The sequence below is a fragment of the Urocitellus parryii genome, chromosome 7 (genome assembly GCF_045843805.1).
Source record: "Urocitellus parryii isolate mUroPar1 chromosome 7, mUroPar1.hap1, whole genome shotgun sequence".
Lineage (NCBI taxonomy): Eukaryota > Metazoa > Chordata > Mammalia > Rodentia > Sciuridae > Urocitellus > Urocitellus parryii.
Window position 1 is genome coordinate 170,718,853 of NC_135537.1, and position 12,708 is coordinate 170,731,560.

General features: G+C 38.5%; 1 protein-coding gene across 1 annotated transcript in view; it reads left to right on the forward strand.

Annotated features, from left to right (window-relative positions):
* The window catches only part of Helz (helicase with zinc finger), a 169,749-nt gene that overhangs the window by 22,666 nt on the left and 134,375 nt on the right, over nucleotides 1-12,708 (forward strand). Inside the window, exons 4-5 of the mRNA XM_077801421.1 lie at nucleotides 7,476-7,703; nucleotides 9,886-9,922. Of these exons, the coding sequence (XP_077657547.1) occupies nucleotides 7,494-7,703; nucleotides 9,886-9,922 (247 nt within the window). The 5' untranslated portion in view covers nucleotides 7,476-7,493. The remainder of the gene's footprint in view (nucleotides 1-7,475; nucleotides 7,704-9,885; nucleotides 9,923-12,708) is intronic.

The window sequence follows — 12,708 nt, forward strand, 5'->3', positions numbered from 1 at the left end:
TGTGTGTGTGTGTGTGTGTTTAGCTTTTTGAGTTCTTTATAGACCTTAGAGATGAGTGCTCTATTTGATGTGTGAGGGATAAAATTTTGCTCCCATTTTTGTAGGCTCTCTGTTCACCTTACTGGTTGTTTCTTTTGTTGAGAAGAAACTTTTTAGTTTGAATCCATCCTATTTGTTGATTCTTTTTTTTTCTTTTTTTTTTTTATTGGTTGTTCACAACATTACAAAGCTCTTGACATATCATATTTCATACCCATTTGTTGATTCTTGATTTTAATTCTTGTGCAATAGTAGTCTTGTTAAGGAAGTTGGGCCTAATCTGACATGATGGAGATTAGGGCTTACTTTTTCTTCTATTAGATGTAGGGTTTATGGTTTAATTCCTAGGTCCTTGAATCACTTTTTTTTTAAATATTATTTTTTAGTTGTGGTTTGACACAATACCTTTATTTTATTTATTTATTTTTGTCCGGGGCTGGGGATCAAACCCAGGGCCTCTACCACTGAGCCACAACCCCAGCCCCAGGTCCTTGATCCACTTTGAGTTGAGTTTTGTGCATGGGGAAAGATAGGGGTTTAATTTCATTTTGTTGCATATGAATTTCCAGTTTTCCCAGCACCATTTGTTGAAGAGGCTATCCAGTGTATGTTTTTGGTGCCTCTGTCTAATAGAAGATAATTGTAATTTTGTGGGTTAGTCTCTGTGTCCTCTATTTAGTACCATTGGTTTACCAGTCTGTTTTGGTGCCAATACCATGCTGTTTTTGTTACTATTACTCTGTAGTATAGTTTAAGGTCTGGTATAGTGATGCCACTTGCTTCATTCTTCTTGCTAAGGATTGCTTTAGCTATTTTGGGTCTCTTATTTTTCCAGATGAATTTCATGACTGGTTTTTCTATTTTTTTTTTCTAAATATTTATTTACTTTTTAGTGTGGTTGGACACAATATTTTATTTATTTATTTTTATGTAGTGCTGAGGATCGAATCTAGGGCCTTAGGTAAGTGCTCTACCGCTGAGCCACAACCCCAGACCCTGCTTTTTCTATTTCTATGAGGAATGTCATTGGGATTTTGATTGGAATTGCATTAAATCTGTATAGTGCTTTTGGTAGTATGGTCATTTTGATAATATTAATTCTGCCTATCCAAGAACAAGGTAGATCTTTCCATCTTCTAAGGTCTTCTTTGATTTCTTTCTTTAGGGTTCTGTAGTTTTCATTGTATAGATCTTTCACAACTCTTTCTTTAAGTGATTCTCAAGTATTTTAATTTTTTTGAGGCTACTGTAAATAAGGTAGTTTTCCCTGTTTCCCTTTCAGGATCTATCACTGATATACAGAAATGCCTTTGATTTATGGGTGTTGATTTTATATCCTGCTACTTTGAATTCGTTTTCTGGTTGAACTTTTTGGGTCTTTTAGGTATAGAATCACGTCATCAGCAAATAGTGCCAATTTGAGTTCTTTTCCTGTCTGTATCCGTTTAATTTTTTTTGTCTGTCTAATTGCTCTGGCCAGTGTTTCAAGAAGTATGTTAAATAGAAGTGGGGAAAGAGGGCATCCCGGTCTTGTTCTGGTTTTTAGAGGGAATGCCTTCAATTTTTCTCCATTTGGAATGATGTTGGTCTGGGGCTTAGCATAGATAGCCTTTATGATGTTGAGATATGTTTCTGTTATCCTAAATTTTTCTAGTGTTTTGAAAATGAAGGGGTACTGTATTTTGTTGAATGCTTTTTCTGTGTCTGTTGAGGTGATCATATGATTCTTACCTTTAAGTCTGTTGATGTGATGAATTACGTTTGTTGATTTCCGTATGTTGAACCAACCTTGCATCCCTGGGATGAATCCCACTTGATCATGGTGCACTATTTTTTTGATATGTTTTTGTATTCGATTTGCCAGAATTTTATTGAGAATTTTTGCATCTATGTTCATTAGAGATATTGATCTGAAATTTTCTTTCTTTGATGTGTCTTTGTCTGTTTTGGAATCAGGGTGATATTGGCCTCATAGAATGAGTTTGGAAGTGCTCCCTCTTTTTCTATTTCCTGAAATAAATTGAAGAGTATTGGTATTAGTTCTTCTTTAAAGGTATTGTAGAACCCAGCTGTGTATCCATATGGTCTTGGGCTTTTGTAGACTTCTGATGATGTTTTCTGTTTCATCTATTTCATTTGATACTGGTCTGTTTAATTGTGTATATCTTCCTGACTCAATTTGGGCAAATCATATGACTTAAGAAATTTGTAAATGCCTTCGATATTTTCTATTTTATTGGGATACAAGTTTTCAAAATAATTTCTAATTATCCTCTGTATTTCTGTAGTGTCTGTTGTGATTTTACCTTTTTCATCATGTATATTAGTAATTTGAATTTTCTGTCTTCTTCTCTTTGTTAACATAGCTAAGGGTCTGTCAATTTTATTTATTTTCTCAAAGAATCAACTTTTTGTCAATTTTTTCAGTTGTTTCTTTTGTTTCGATTTCATTGATTTCAACTCTAATTTTAATTGTTTCCTGTCTTCTGCTTTTGGTGTTGATTTGTTCTTCTTTTTCTTGGGCTTTACAATGTAATGTTAGGTCATTTATTTTTTGACATCATCTTCTTTTAAGGTATGAACTCCATGCAGTGAACTTTCCTCTTAGTACTGCCTTCATAGTGTCCCAGAGATTTCAACATGTTGAATCAGTGTTCTCATTTACCTCTAGGAATTTTTAATCTCCTCCTTTTACAACCTTTTGTTCATCCAGGAGCATATTATTTAGTCTACAGTTGTTGAAATGATTTTTATTTGTAATTGATTTCTAATTTCATTCCATTATGATCTGATAAAATGCAGGGAAGTATCTCTATTTTTTTGTATTTGCTTAGAGTTGCTTTTTGGTATATTATATGGTCTATTTTAAGAGAAGGATCCCTACTGAGAAGACAGTGTATTTGCTTGTTGAAGGATGAAATATTCTATATATGTCAGTTAAGTCTAAGTTATTTATTATACTATTGAGTTCTATAGTTTCTTTGCTCACCTTTTGTTTGGAAGATCTGTCCGGTGGTGAGAGAGGTGTGGTAAAGTCACCCAAGATTATTGTGTTTTGGTCAATTTGACTCTTGAGCTTGAGAAGAATTTGTTTGATGAACATAGATGCTCCATTATTTGGGGCATATATTTTTATAATTGTTATATCTTGTTGGTGTATGGTTCCCTTGAGCAGTGTGAAATGTCCTTTTTTTGGACCCTTTTGATAAACTTTAACTTGAAGTCTACTTTATTTGATATGAGGATGGAAACCCCTGCTTGCTTCCACAGTCCATGTGAGGCGTATGATTTTTCCCAACCTTTCACCTTTAGTCTGTGTATGTCATTTTCTAACAGATGAGTCTCCTGGAGGCAGCATATTGTTGGGTCTTTTTTTTTTTTTTAATCCAATCTGCTAGCCTATGTCTTTTGATTGGTCAGTTTAGGCCATTAACATTCAGGGTTATTATTGAGACATGATTTGTATCCCAGCCATTTTTGTTTATTTTTGTTTTGTAATTTGACTTAGTTTCTCCTTTGATAAGTTTTTCCAGAGGCTGGGGATGTGGCTCAAGGGGTAGCGTGCTTGCCTGGCATGTGTGTGGCCCAGGTTCGATCCTCAGCACCACATACAAACAAAGATGTTGTGTCCGCCAAAAACTAAAAAATAAATATTAAAATTCTCTCTCTCTCTCTCTCTTAAAAAAAAAAAAAAGTTTTTCCATTAGTGTAATACTTCCCTCTGCTGATTTTCATTGTTATTTTTTGTTTCCTCTTCTTGGAATATTTTCCCAAGGATGTCTTATAGTGCCGATTTTCTAGTTGTAAATTGTTTTAACTTTTGTTTATCATGGAAGGTTTTTATTTCATCATCAAATCTAAAGCTTAATTTTTCTGGATACAAGATTCTTGGTTGGCATCCATTTTCTTTCAGAGCTTGATATATGTTGTTTCAGGACCTTCTAGCTTTCAGGGTTTGGGTTTAAAAATCTGCAGTTATCCTAATTGGTTTTGCTCTCTATATAATCTGATTCTTTTCTCTTGTGGCTTTTTTTTTTCTCTCTCCTCATTTTGTATGTTGGGTATTTTCATTATAATGTACCTTGGTGTGGATGTGTTGTAATTTTGTACATTTGGCGTCCTGTAAGCTTCTTGAATTTGGTTTTCCAAATCATTCTTAATGTTTGGAAATTTTTCTGATATTATTTCATTGAATAGATTGTTCATTCCTTTGGTTTGGAACTCTGTGCCTTCCTGTATACCAATAACTCTTAAATTTGGTCTTTTTATTTTATCCCATATTTCTTGAATGTTCTGCTCATGTTTTCTTACTATTGTCACTGTGTGGTCTACATTCTTCTCAAGATTATATATTTTGTCTTCATTGTCTGAGGTCCTGTCTTCCAAGTGGTCTACTCTGTTGGTGATGCTTTCAATTGAACTTTTAATTTGGTTTATGGTTACTTTCATCTCAAGGATTTCTGTTTGTTTGTTTTTCTTTTTTAGCACCTGTGTCTCCCTACTGAGGTAATCTTCTGCTTCCTATACTTGTTTATGTAGCTCTTTATCAAAATGATCTTTTGCTGCCTATATTTGCTCTCTTATGTAATTCTTTAATTCACAGAACATTTTAATGATGTACATCCTGAACTCCTTCTCTGTCATTTCTTCTGCTGTGCTAGTCATGGATTCTAATAATGTGGGTTTCTTGATTTGTTTGGGGCACTTTCTTTCCTTGTCTTTTCTTGTTGCTCATGTGTCTTCCCTTCTAGTGCTGTGGGTCCATGGCATTACCATTTTTACCTTATAGGCTTATAGTGCTCCTTTAGAGTTCCAATACCTCTCCTTTATGGGGGAGGACAATGTTAACAAATCCCAAGTAAACAATATACCACCTATAAACAATTTGTTGCTATTAAGATGTTTAGAGTTTGTTCACAATATACAGAAATGTTGTATTTGATTATAATCTATAATATAATTAGTAGGTTTGTAAAAGTGTTTACATTTTTTGATGGTGGTCAGTGAACTGGGGGTGAGTTGTAGGATGATATGCTGAGGAGGCAGAATGTGAGAATATAGAGTTAGTATATCTTAGGAAGTGTGAAAGAGAACTCTAATGAAGAGGATTAGTAGCAGGAGAATGGACAGTAAGTAATTTTGAGTAGACAAGTACATGGGAAGACAATAGAGTACATAAAACAAACACAAATGTATTAAGAAAAATAAAGGATGTTAAAATAGTAAAAATTGGAGGAAAAAAAGAAAAAAAAAAGACATATACTATACAGGTATAATATACTATTCACATGTTCCAGTCCTCAAAATCCTAATTCATACAAAGTTCTTGGTTTCACATACGTTGGGGATATGATGTGGGAGAATAGAGGGGGAGAAGAAAAAGAGAACAACAACAATAACAACAACAACAACAAACCTAGAAGAAACCAGGATTGTTAATTGTTTTGGTTGGAGACCAGTATCTTTCTTGCTTCCCTTCTCATCCAATAGGTGGGGTTGTCTGTTGTTAGCTGGTATCTCTGCCATCAGGATGGTGAAGGTAACCAGGATGGAAAGGCTGGTTCTGGTGCAAGGCACATGGAAGTGAGTCCCTGGAGGGAGACTGCACCTCAAGGGTCTCTTTTGGGTCTGCTTATATGACTTGAGCGCCCGGTCCTATCTCCCTATTTTGCCTGAAGATTTCCCATTTCCTCTTCTCTTTGTTAGTTTCCAAACTGTTGCACTCTCTCTCTCTCCCTTTGTAGTTCCTAATTAAGGGACCCCTCTCACCATGTCTCCTGTGGGCAGCGCCCTGGTCACACTGCTTACCCGTCCCACTGAGAGCTGTTTTGTGTTGGGCAGTTACTGTGATGGGTTACCGGCTGGTGGGGAGAGGGTGGAGTTGGAAACCGGGTACCTGGCCAGCTGGAGTTCCAATTTGGGAGCTGCCCTACCAAAGATGTCAAGGAAGGTGACCCAAGATGCAGGCGGGCTGCTTCCAGGGTCAGGGTGTTGGGTCGAATGCGGGGAGCCCGCAATGGCTTTGTGCGATGTGTTCAGAGATGAGCTCTGTGGTGTGCAGTGTTGCAGCTTTTGGCTGTCCTGGGAGCCTGTAGGATGTCTCCAGGTGCAGGTAGACTACTGCGTGAAGGGACTATGGCAGTAACTGCCAAGTCACAAGATGGAGACGACTGGGGGAGCCCCACGTTGGTAGATGGGGGTCCAGAGGGGAGTGGCGGCCAGAGTTCCTGTGGGTGGGTAGCAGCTGAGTGCCCTCACGGGAGCAGAGTGGCGTTTGGGAGTTCTGCGCTGGTGCTGATGTGGTGATCCTGCTAAGGCACTTGGGAGCCCTGTGTGGGCTAGTAGTTGGGAGTTGGGTGCAGGGAGTCAGGAGTCCTGCTCTAACACTGAGGCCTTGAGCCATGCTGCAGGCACAGCGGGAACAGCTGTGTTGGGGTCCTGTGTCACTGTCAGAGAAGCTGTAGTCCCACTAGTTGAGACCCAGGTCATAGAGCGTCACAGAATGCTGCTTCCCTCTGGCCTGCCATTTGGATCGCCCTCCTGTTCACTCTTGAGGCCAGTGCCTGTCTTTAGCTGATGGAATAAGTCTTGTAATCATTCAGTGTGCTTTGCCTCTCTTGCTATAGTCTGATTCTCTTGAAGGCAGTGACCTCATGCTTCATCTTTGCATTTGTGGCTGTAAGCACAGGAGCTGGCCCTGAGGAAATGTTTGCTGATTTGAAACAACGGACAGGTCTAACTTTGATTTTAGCCAGTGTTTTAATAAGTGAAAAAAAATTTCACACTATATAGATTTTGATTTTCTGCAGTCACAATTATTGCAAGATTGAAATTGGGAGACTGGAATTTAAAGGTTTGTATATGAAATATTTCTTCACCTTTGGTTAAAAGAAGGAAATCCTTTATGGTTTGTTTTACTTTGTAGTATTTAAAGTCATGATTTATTTATAAATTTGTCTCATTTATAAATTTGATATGATCCTGGCTTATGATCAACACTTTTTTTTGTGTGTGTGGTATCAGGATTGAATTCAGGGGTATTCGACCACTGAGCCACATCCCCAGCCCTATTTTGTATTTTATTTAGAAACAGGATCTCACTGAGTTGCTTAGAACTTCACTTTTGCTGTGGCTGGCTTTGAACTCGTGATCCTCCTGTCTCAGGCTCCAGAGCCACTGGGATTACAGATATGCGCCACCGCACCTGGTTATGGTTGACATTTTGACTTGGATCTTATTGCAGACTTCATAAAATATAAAAGAGAAGTTTAGATTTTGTAGCATCAATAACTTAATTGTGACCTTAAGCCAGAGACTAGTTGAAAGAAACTATTTAGATAGATAATTAAGCAAGTTGAGATAGGAATGGCCTAGAATTTATAATAGCTAAATCTTTAAAAAAAATCTCTTACTTTTTCTTTTCTCCCTGTCTTTAGGATTTTTGTCCCTGAGTCATGGAAGACAGAAGAGCTGAAAAGTCATGTGAACAAGCATGTGAGTCACTGAAGAGGCAGGACTATGACATGGCCCTCAAGCACTGCACAGAGGCCCTCCTTTCTCTTGGCCAGTACTCCATGGCAGACTTCTCAGGGCCATGTCCACTGGAGATAGAACGCATCAAAATCGAGAGTCTTCTTTACAGAATTGCCTCATTTTTGCAACTGGTGAGTTAACACTGTTGGCATGCCAATGCGGAACTGGGTAAAATGGCCCTTTTTGGTGAGTCAGGACTATGGCTGGTTATTCCTGTACAAATCAGCTAATTTTGACTTGAAGAGATATGAATGAAGTGCCTGGTAGTTTCGGAATATATTTGATGGTTAAAACTGTTTTTAAACTTAGAAAATTGTGCTGTGGTGCAGCATTTTGAATTATTCACTCATTCCACTAATATTTACTAAGTGACAAGTATTTACTAAGTGACAGTGTGTACCACATACTTCTCTAGGAACTTGGTGAATGTACTGATGAAAGAAGATTCCTTCTTCATTATACTTTTTCTAGTAGGGGGACAAGACAAACAATAGCTACTATAAATAAAACATATAGATTAACTACATGAGAAAAGGAGAGCAGGGCAAGGGAGTACCAGGGTTGGACATAGGGGCAGCTTAAAATATTCAGTGATCAAGATAGGCCTACATGGGGCTGGGGATGTGGCTTAAGCGGTAGCACGCTCGCCTGGCATGCGTGCGGCCCGGGTTCGATCCTCAGCACCACATACTTTCTGAGGACTAAGGAAAAAATAAATAAATGTTAAAATTCTCTCTCTCTCTGTCCCCCACTCTCTCTTAAAAAAAAAAAAAAAAAAAAAAAAAAGATAGGCCTACTGAGAAGGAGGAGGCAGGGCTGAGCCACAGGGAAAGCTGGAGGAAGAGCAATACAGGCAAAGGGGACAGTCAGGCAAAGGCCCTGAGGCAGAAGCATGCCTGCCATGTTTGACAAATAGCTGGGAGGACATTGTGATTGGAGTAGGGTGTGCATACCGGAGAGGAGAAAGGGCAGAGCCTGTGGTCTTATCCTAAGGACTGATTATTTCTGCGAGGCAGGGAGCTATGGCAGCACTTTGAGTGGAAGAGTGGTATGGTATGATTCAGTAGGAATTATGTGACCTTCGTTGAAAAGAGATTATTAAGGAATAAGAGTACATGTAAGAAGACTAGTTTGGAGACTGTTAGAATAATCTAGGCGAAAGATGACAGTGACTCAGCCCCAAACAGTAACAGTGGCGATAGTGAGAAGTTGCTCTTTTGAAGGTGGAAATGGTCAGGTTTGCTGGGTGTGGGAATGAGAGAGAGAGCTGTCACAGTCACTTGCCTCAATTAGAAGAATGGAACTTCCTTCAGCTGAGGTGAGAGACAGTAGAGGGGAGCAGGCGTTGTGAGCTCACTTTTGGACCTCTGGAGTTGGACATGTCATTTACTATCCTGCGGGAGGCATTGAGTGAGCGTTCGGGTGTGCAGGCATAGAGTTTGGGAGAGTCCGTGGGATACAGTCTAGAGCCTGGGTGAACAGAGTGGATAGAGAAGAGAGGACCAAGGCTTTGGTCTTATGGTACCACAGGGTCAAGAGGTTGGACACAAAGTACCACTGACAGAGTGGGCAAACGTTCTCCACTATCAGTGGCTACCACTGGGCACATGGCAACGTGTCTGAACGGGCTGTGGTGAATGTAGCTGTGGATCTGACTGGAGTAGACAGAGGAGCAGGAGTTTAGACAGGAGCAGGAACAGGGTTAGTGGGAAGCGGGTAGATGAGGTAGATGAGGTGGTAACAGTCTGGAAACTCTCTCCTCACGGCTCCAGTTTTCTCATTTAAGCTTGGAAGGAACCTGAGGCTAGCTGAAGTGAAAGAAGGTGAGAAGTCTGGGTGGGGGTCAGTGGACAAGGGAGTTGTGCCAGTGTGTGTGTAGAGTCTCATTTGTGTAGAGTGTTGTGTGACCCTCTCTGAACACAGCGTTAGTTCTGCTCTGTGAATTAATGGGTTAAATTTATAACCTTTGTGATTCAACTTTGAGACAAAGATGAGCTTCTCTTTGCTAACATCTTTGTTGAAAGCGGTCCTTGGGCCAGGCATGGTGGTGCCCGCTGGTAATCCCAGCGCTTCTGTAATCCCAGCACCTTGGGAGGCTAAGGCAGGAGGAACACCAATTCAAAACCAGCCTTAGCAAAAGCGAGGCGCTGAGCAACTCAGTGAGACCCTGTCTCTGAATAAAATACAACATAGGCCTGGGGATGTGGCTTGGTGGTCGAGTGCCCCTGAGTTCAATCCTTAGTAACAACAACAACAACAAAAAAAGCAGTCCTTGAACTACTTAATTTTATCTTGTGTCTTTTTATTTTGCAGAAAAACTATGGACAAGCTGATGAAGATTGTAGGCACGGTATGTTTAAAACCGGTACTCTTTTCTGATTTGAAGATTTTGAATTATTTAATTGAGCAATCTTTAAGGTCCGATTTTTTTTTTTCATTTGTAATTTCAAAAGCAATTCTGATATTAAAACCTCCCGCCTTACTAGAGACTGGTATGAATGAAGCTTTCCTGCCACAACTGGTATGCATTTAAACACTGCTCCTACTGCTCCTACTTATGAATATTGATGTTTCTGTCCACTTCCCAGGAGCTTTGACGATGTGTGCTTTTAAATTTTGTGTGAGTAGTTCTAGTCAGTAAGAGCCCACAAGTAGCATGGATGGATATGAATTATTAAGCTTGGATACATTGAAAAGAAAGACTCATCCCTCCTGAAATATTTTCATTAATCAGGAAATTTTCCTTAGAAAGTGGTTAGAACTTTTTCCTGTTTTCTTTTGGGCAGGAAATCGAGATTTATAATAAGATTCTTGTTCTCTGAGTATCCATAATATAGTAACCCTGTTCTTCATGCTGCCGTCTCACTAGAGTGAGTGAGTGTAGGAGCAAGTGGGAGAGGAGTTCTGTACATGTTCTCACACACTCTTGGTGGAATTTTTTGCACAGCTCAGTGACTTGGATAATATGATGTTTCATTTATCCAGCGTTGGACGTTGGGGCCAAGGTGTTTGACATAAGTTAATTTTTTCCCTTCTTACTCTGTTGTGTCAGCACTTCAAAAAGTATTAAGCATTTTTGTTGTAAATCTTACAAAACTATATTAAGTATTCCTGTGGTATATTGAACATAATTCAGCCATTCATTAAAGATCAGCTACCTCTCGGTGAGCCTTGCTTCATAATGTTGTAATAGTTTGGGAGTTAAATAAGAGATATCCTGTACAATATTTCTTTAAAAAAATTCCTGCTATCTTTAGACATTAAAAAAATACCAATAGGCAAATAATAATAATTCAAATAATGTAGAGAAAGAATTATGAATAAAGAAATGATTTCTCTTTCTTCCCTCAACCTGAAGAAATATTATTATAAGATTGCTATATCTTCTGCAGCTTTCTCTGTAGTGATAAACACAAATGCTTATAAATAGGGCTTCTCTTTTAAAAATTAAAAAAAAAATAAAAATTTGTACCGCGATCCCAAAGCTGCTTGCTTGCTTATATATCAGTACATCCTGGATCTCTAAGTATATACATTAGCTCCAGTTTCTACTTGATATTCCCTGGAGTGGGGCTGGGGTGTAGCTCAGTGGTATAGCACTTATCTGTAGAATATGGGAGGCCCTGGGTTTGATCCCCAGTGCTGAGAAAGGGGAAAAAAAAAATCCTTAGTATGGATGAGTTATAACTCATGAGCTTTAACTATTTTCCTGGATGAGCTTTTACAGGATTCCAGTTTTCTCGTCTGTCTTTATAAACCATCTTGTAATGAACATAAATTCTTCCTTATTATTGCCTTTGTTTCTGTAACATAGTACTAGAAATTGGATTCCTGGGTTAAGGTGAGTGTGCACGGACAGTTTTTATAGATACATCAGATCAGTGTCAAATGCACACACCGCCAGCAATTTATCTTTCTTTCTTTCTTTTTTTTTTTAAATTTATTTTTTATTTTATATACTTTTACTTATTTGTTTTTATTTTTTTTACATGGTGCCGGGGATTGAACGCAGTGCCTCATATATGCTAAGCAAGTGCTCTACCACTGAGCCACAACCCCGGCCCACCCTCAGCAATTTAAATGAGAATGCCCATTCCTTGAAATCTCACTAACACTGAAACCTACCAGTCTTGAAATGTTGCTATTTCATGTCTGAGAAACAGTCCCTCTTTCTTTAATTTTTACTTTCCTGACTACTAGTGAAGTTGATACAGTCTTCTCATTTTAGAGATAATGTAAGTCAAGGTCACAGAAAGTTCATAACATGAAAAGTCACAGAAAATGAAATGCTTTTGGTGAAGGAACATAGGGAAAAGAGTTGTTTTTTTTTCTGTTAATTGTATTATTAAATATTTTAAAATTAGGAATTACCTATATAAAGGTTGAACCAGTTCTAAGATGAAGTGGTCATGGCAAGTCTGATCTGTGGTGTTGAAGAAGTGTGCGGTGGAATGCAGCTTGGTGTAATACATTCACCCCTTTGACCCACAAATCTCATTTCTGGGATACTATCCCAAGTAAATAATCTGAAAGAAGGAAAAAATTGTATGTAGAGTGGTGTTCATTGAAATACTGTGTGTAGAAGTGAAAAATTGATGAGCTTGATTTAGGGAGAAGTTTATTAATTATATTCTATGCACTCCTTGTTTATAAAAATGTGATAAGAAGTTGGAAAGTGGTCATTTTTTAAAATATAAAGCCATGTATGTGAAGTTGGTAGATTGAAATAGTTGGGAATATTGGCCAAGGTTTTTTTTGTAGTTATCGAGTTGTGATATTACATGTATTTTTTTCTTTTTAACTTTCAGTAATGTTATTTTTGTGTAAGAAAATATGCTATGTGGTTGGTTAGTTAGTTAGCAATAAAAAGCAAGACAAGAATCTTGGTCTCTGTTAATTATTGCACTGCTTTGTTACACTGAGATGCTTCCAGGGTTAGCTTTGATAGCTCCTATCTTGAGTCCCCCGGACCATTGACTTGCTTTGCATTTTATGTGCAGTTTGGTCTGGTTGTGTATTTTCTTTCTTCGGGGCTGCTGTTTGCGTTTCTTGCAGCTCTCAGCATGCCTTATTGCAGCTGCCCTCTGCCCTTCTCTCCTTTCTGCTTCTGACCTACTACAGGTTAGGAAATCAGCC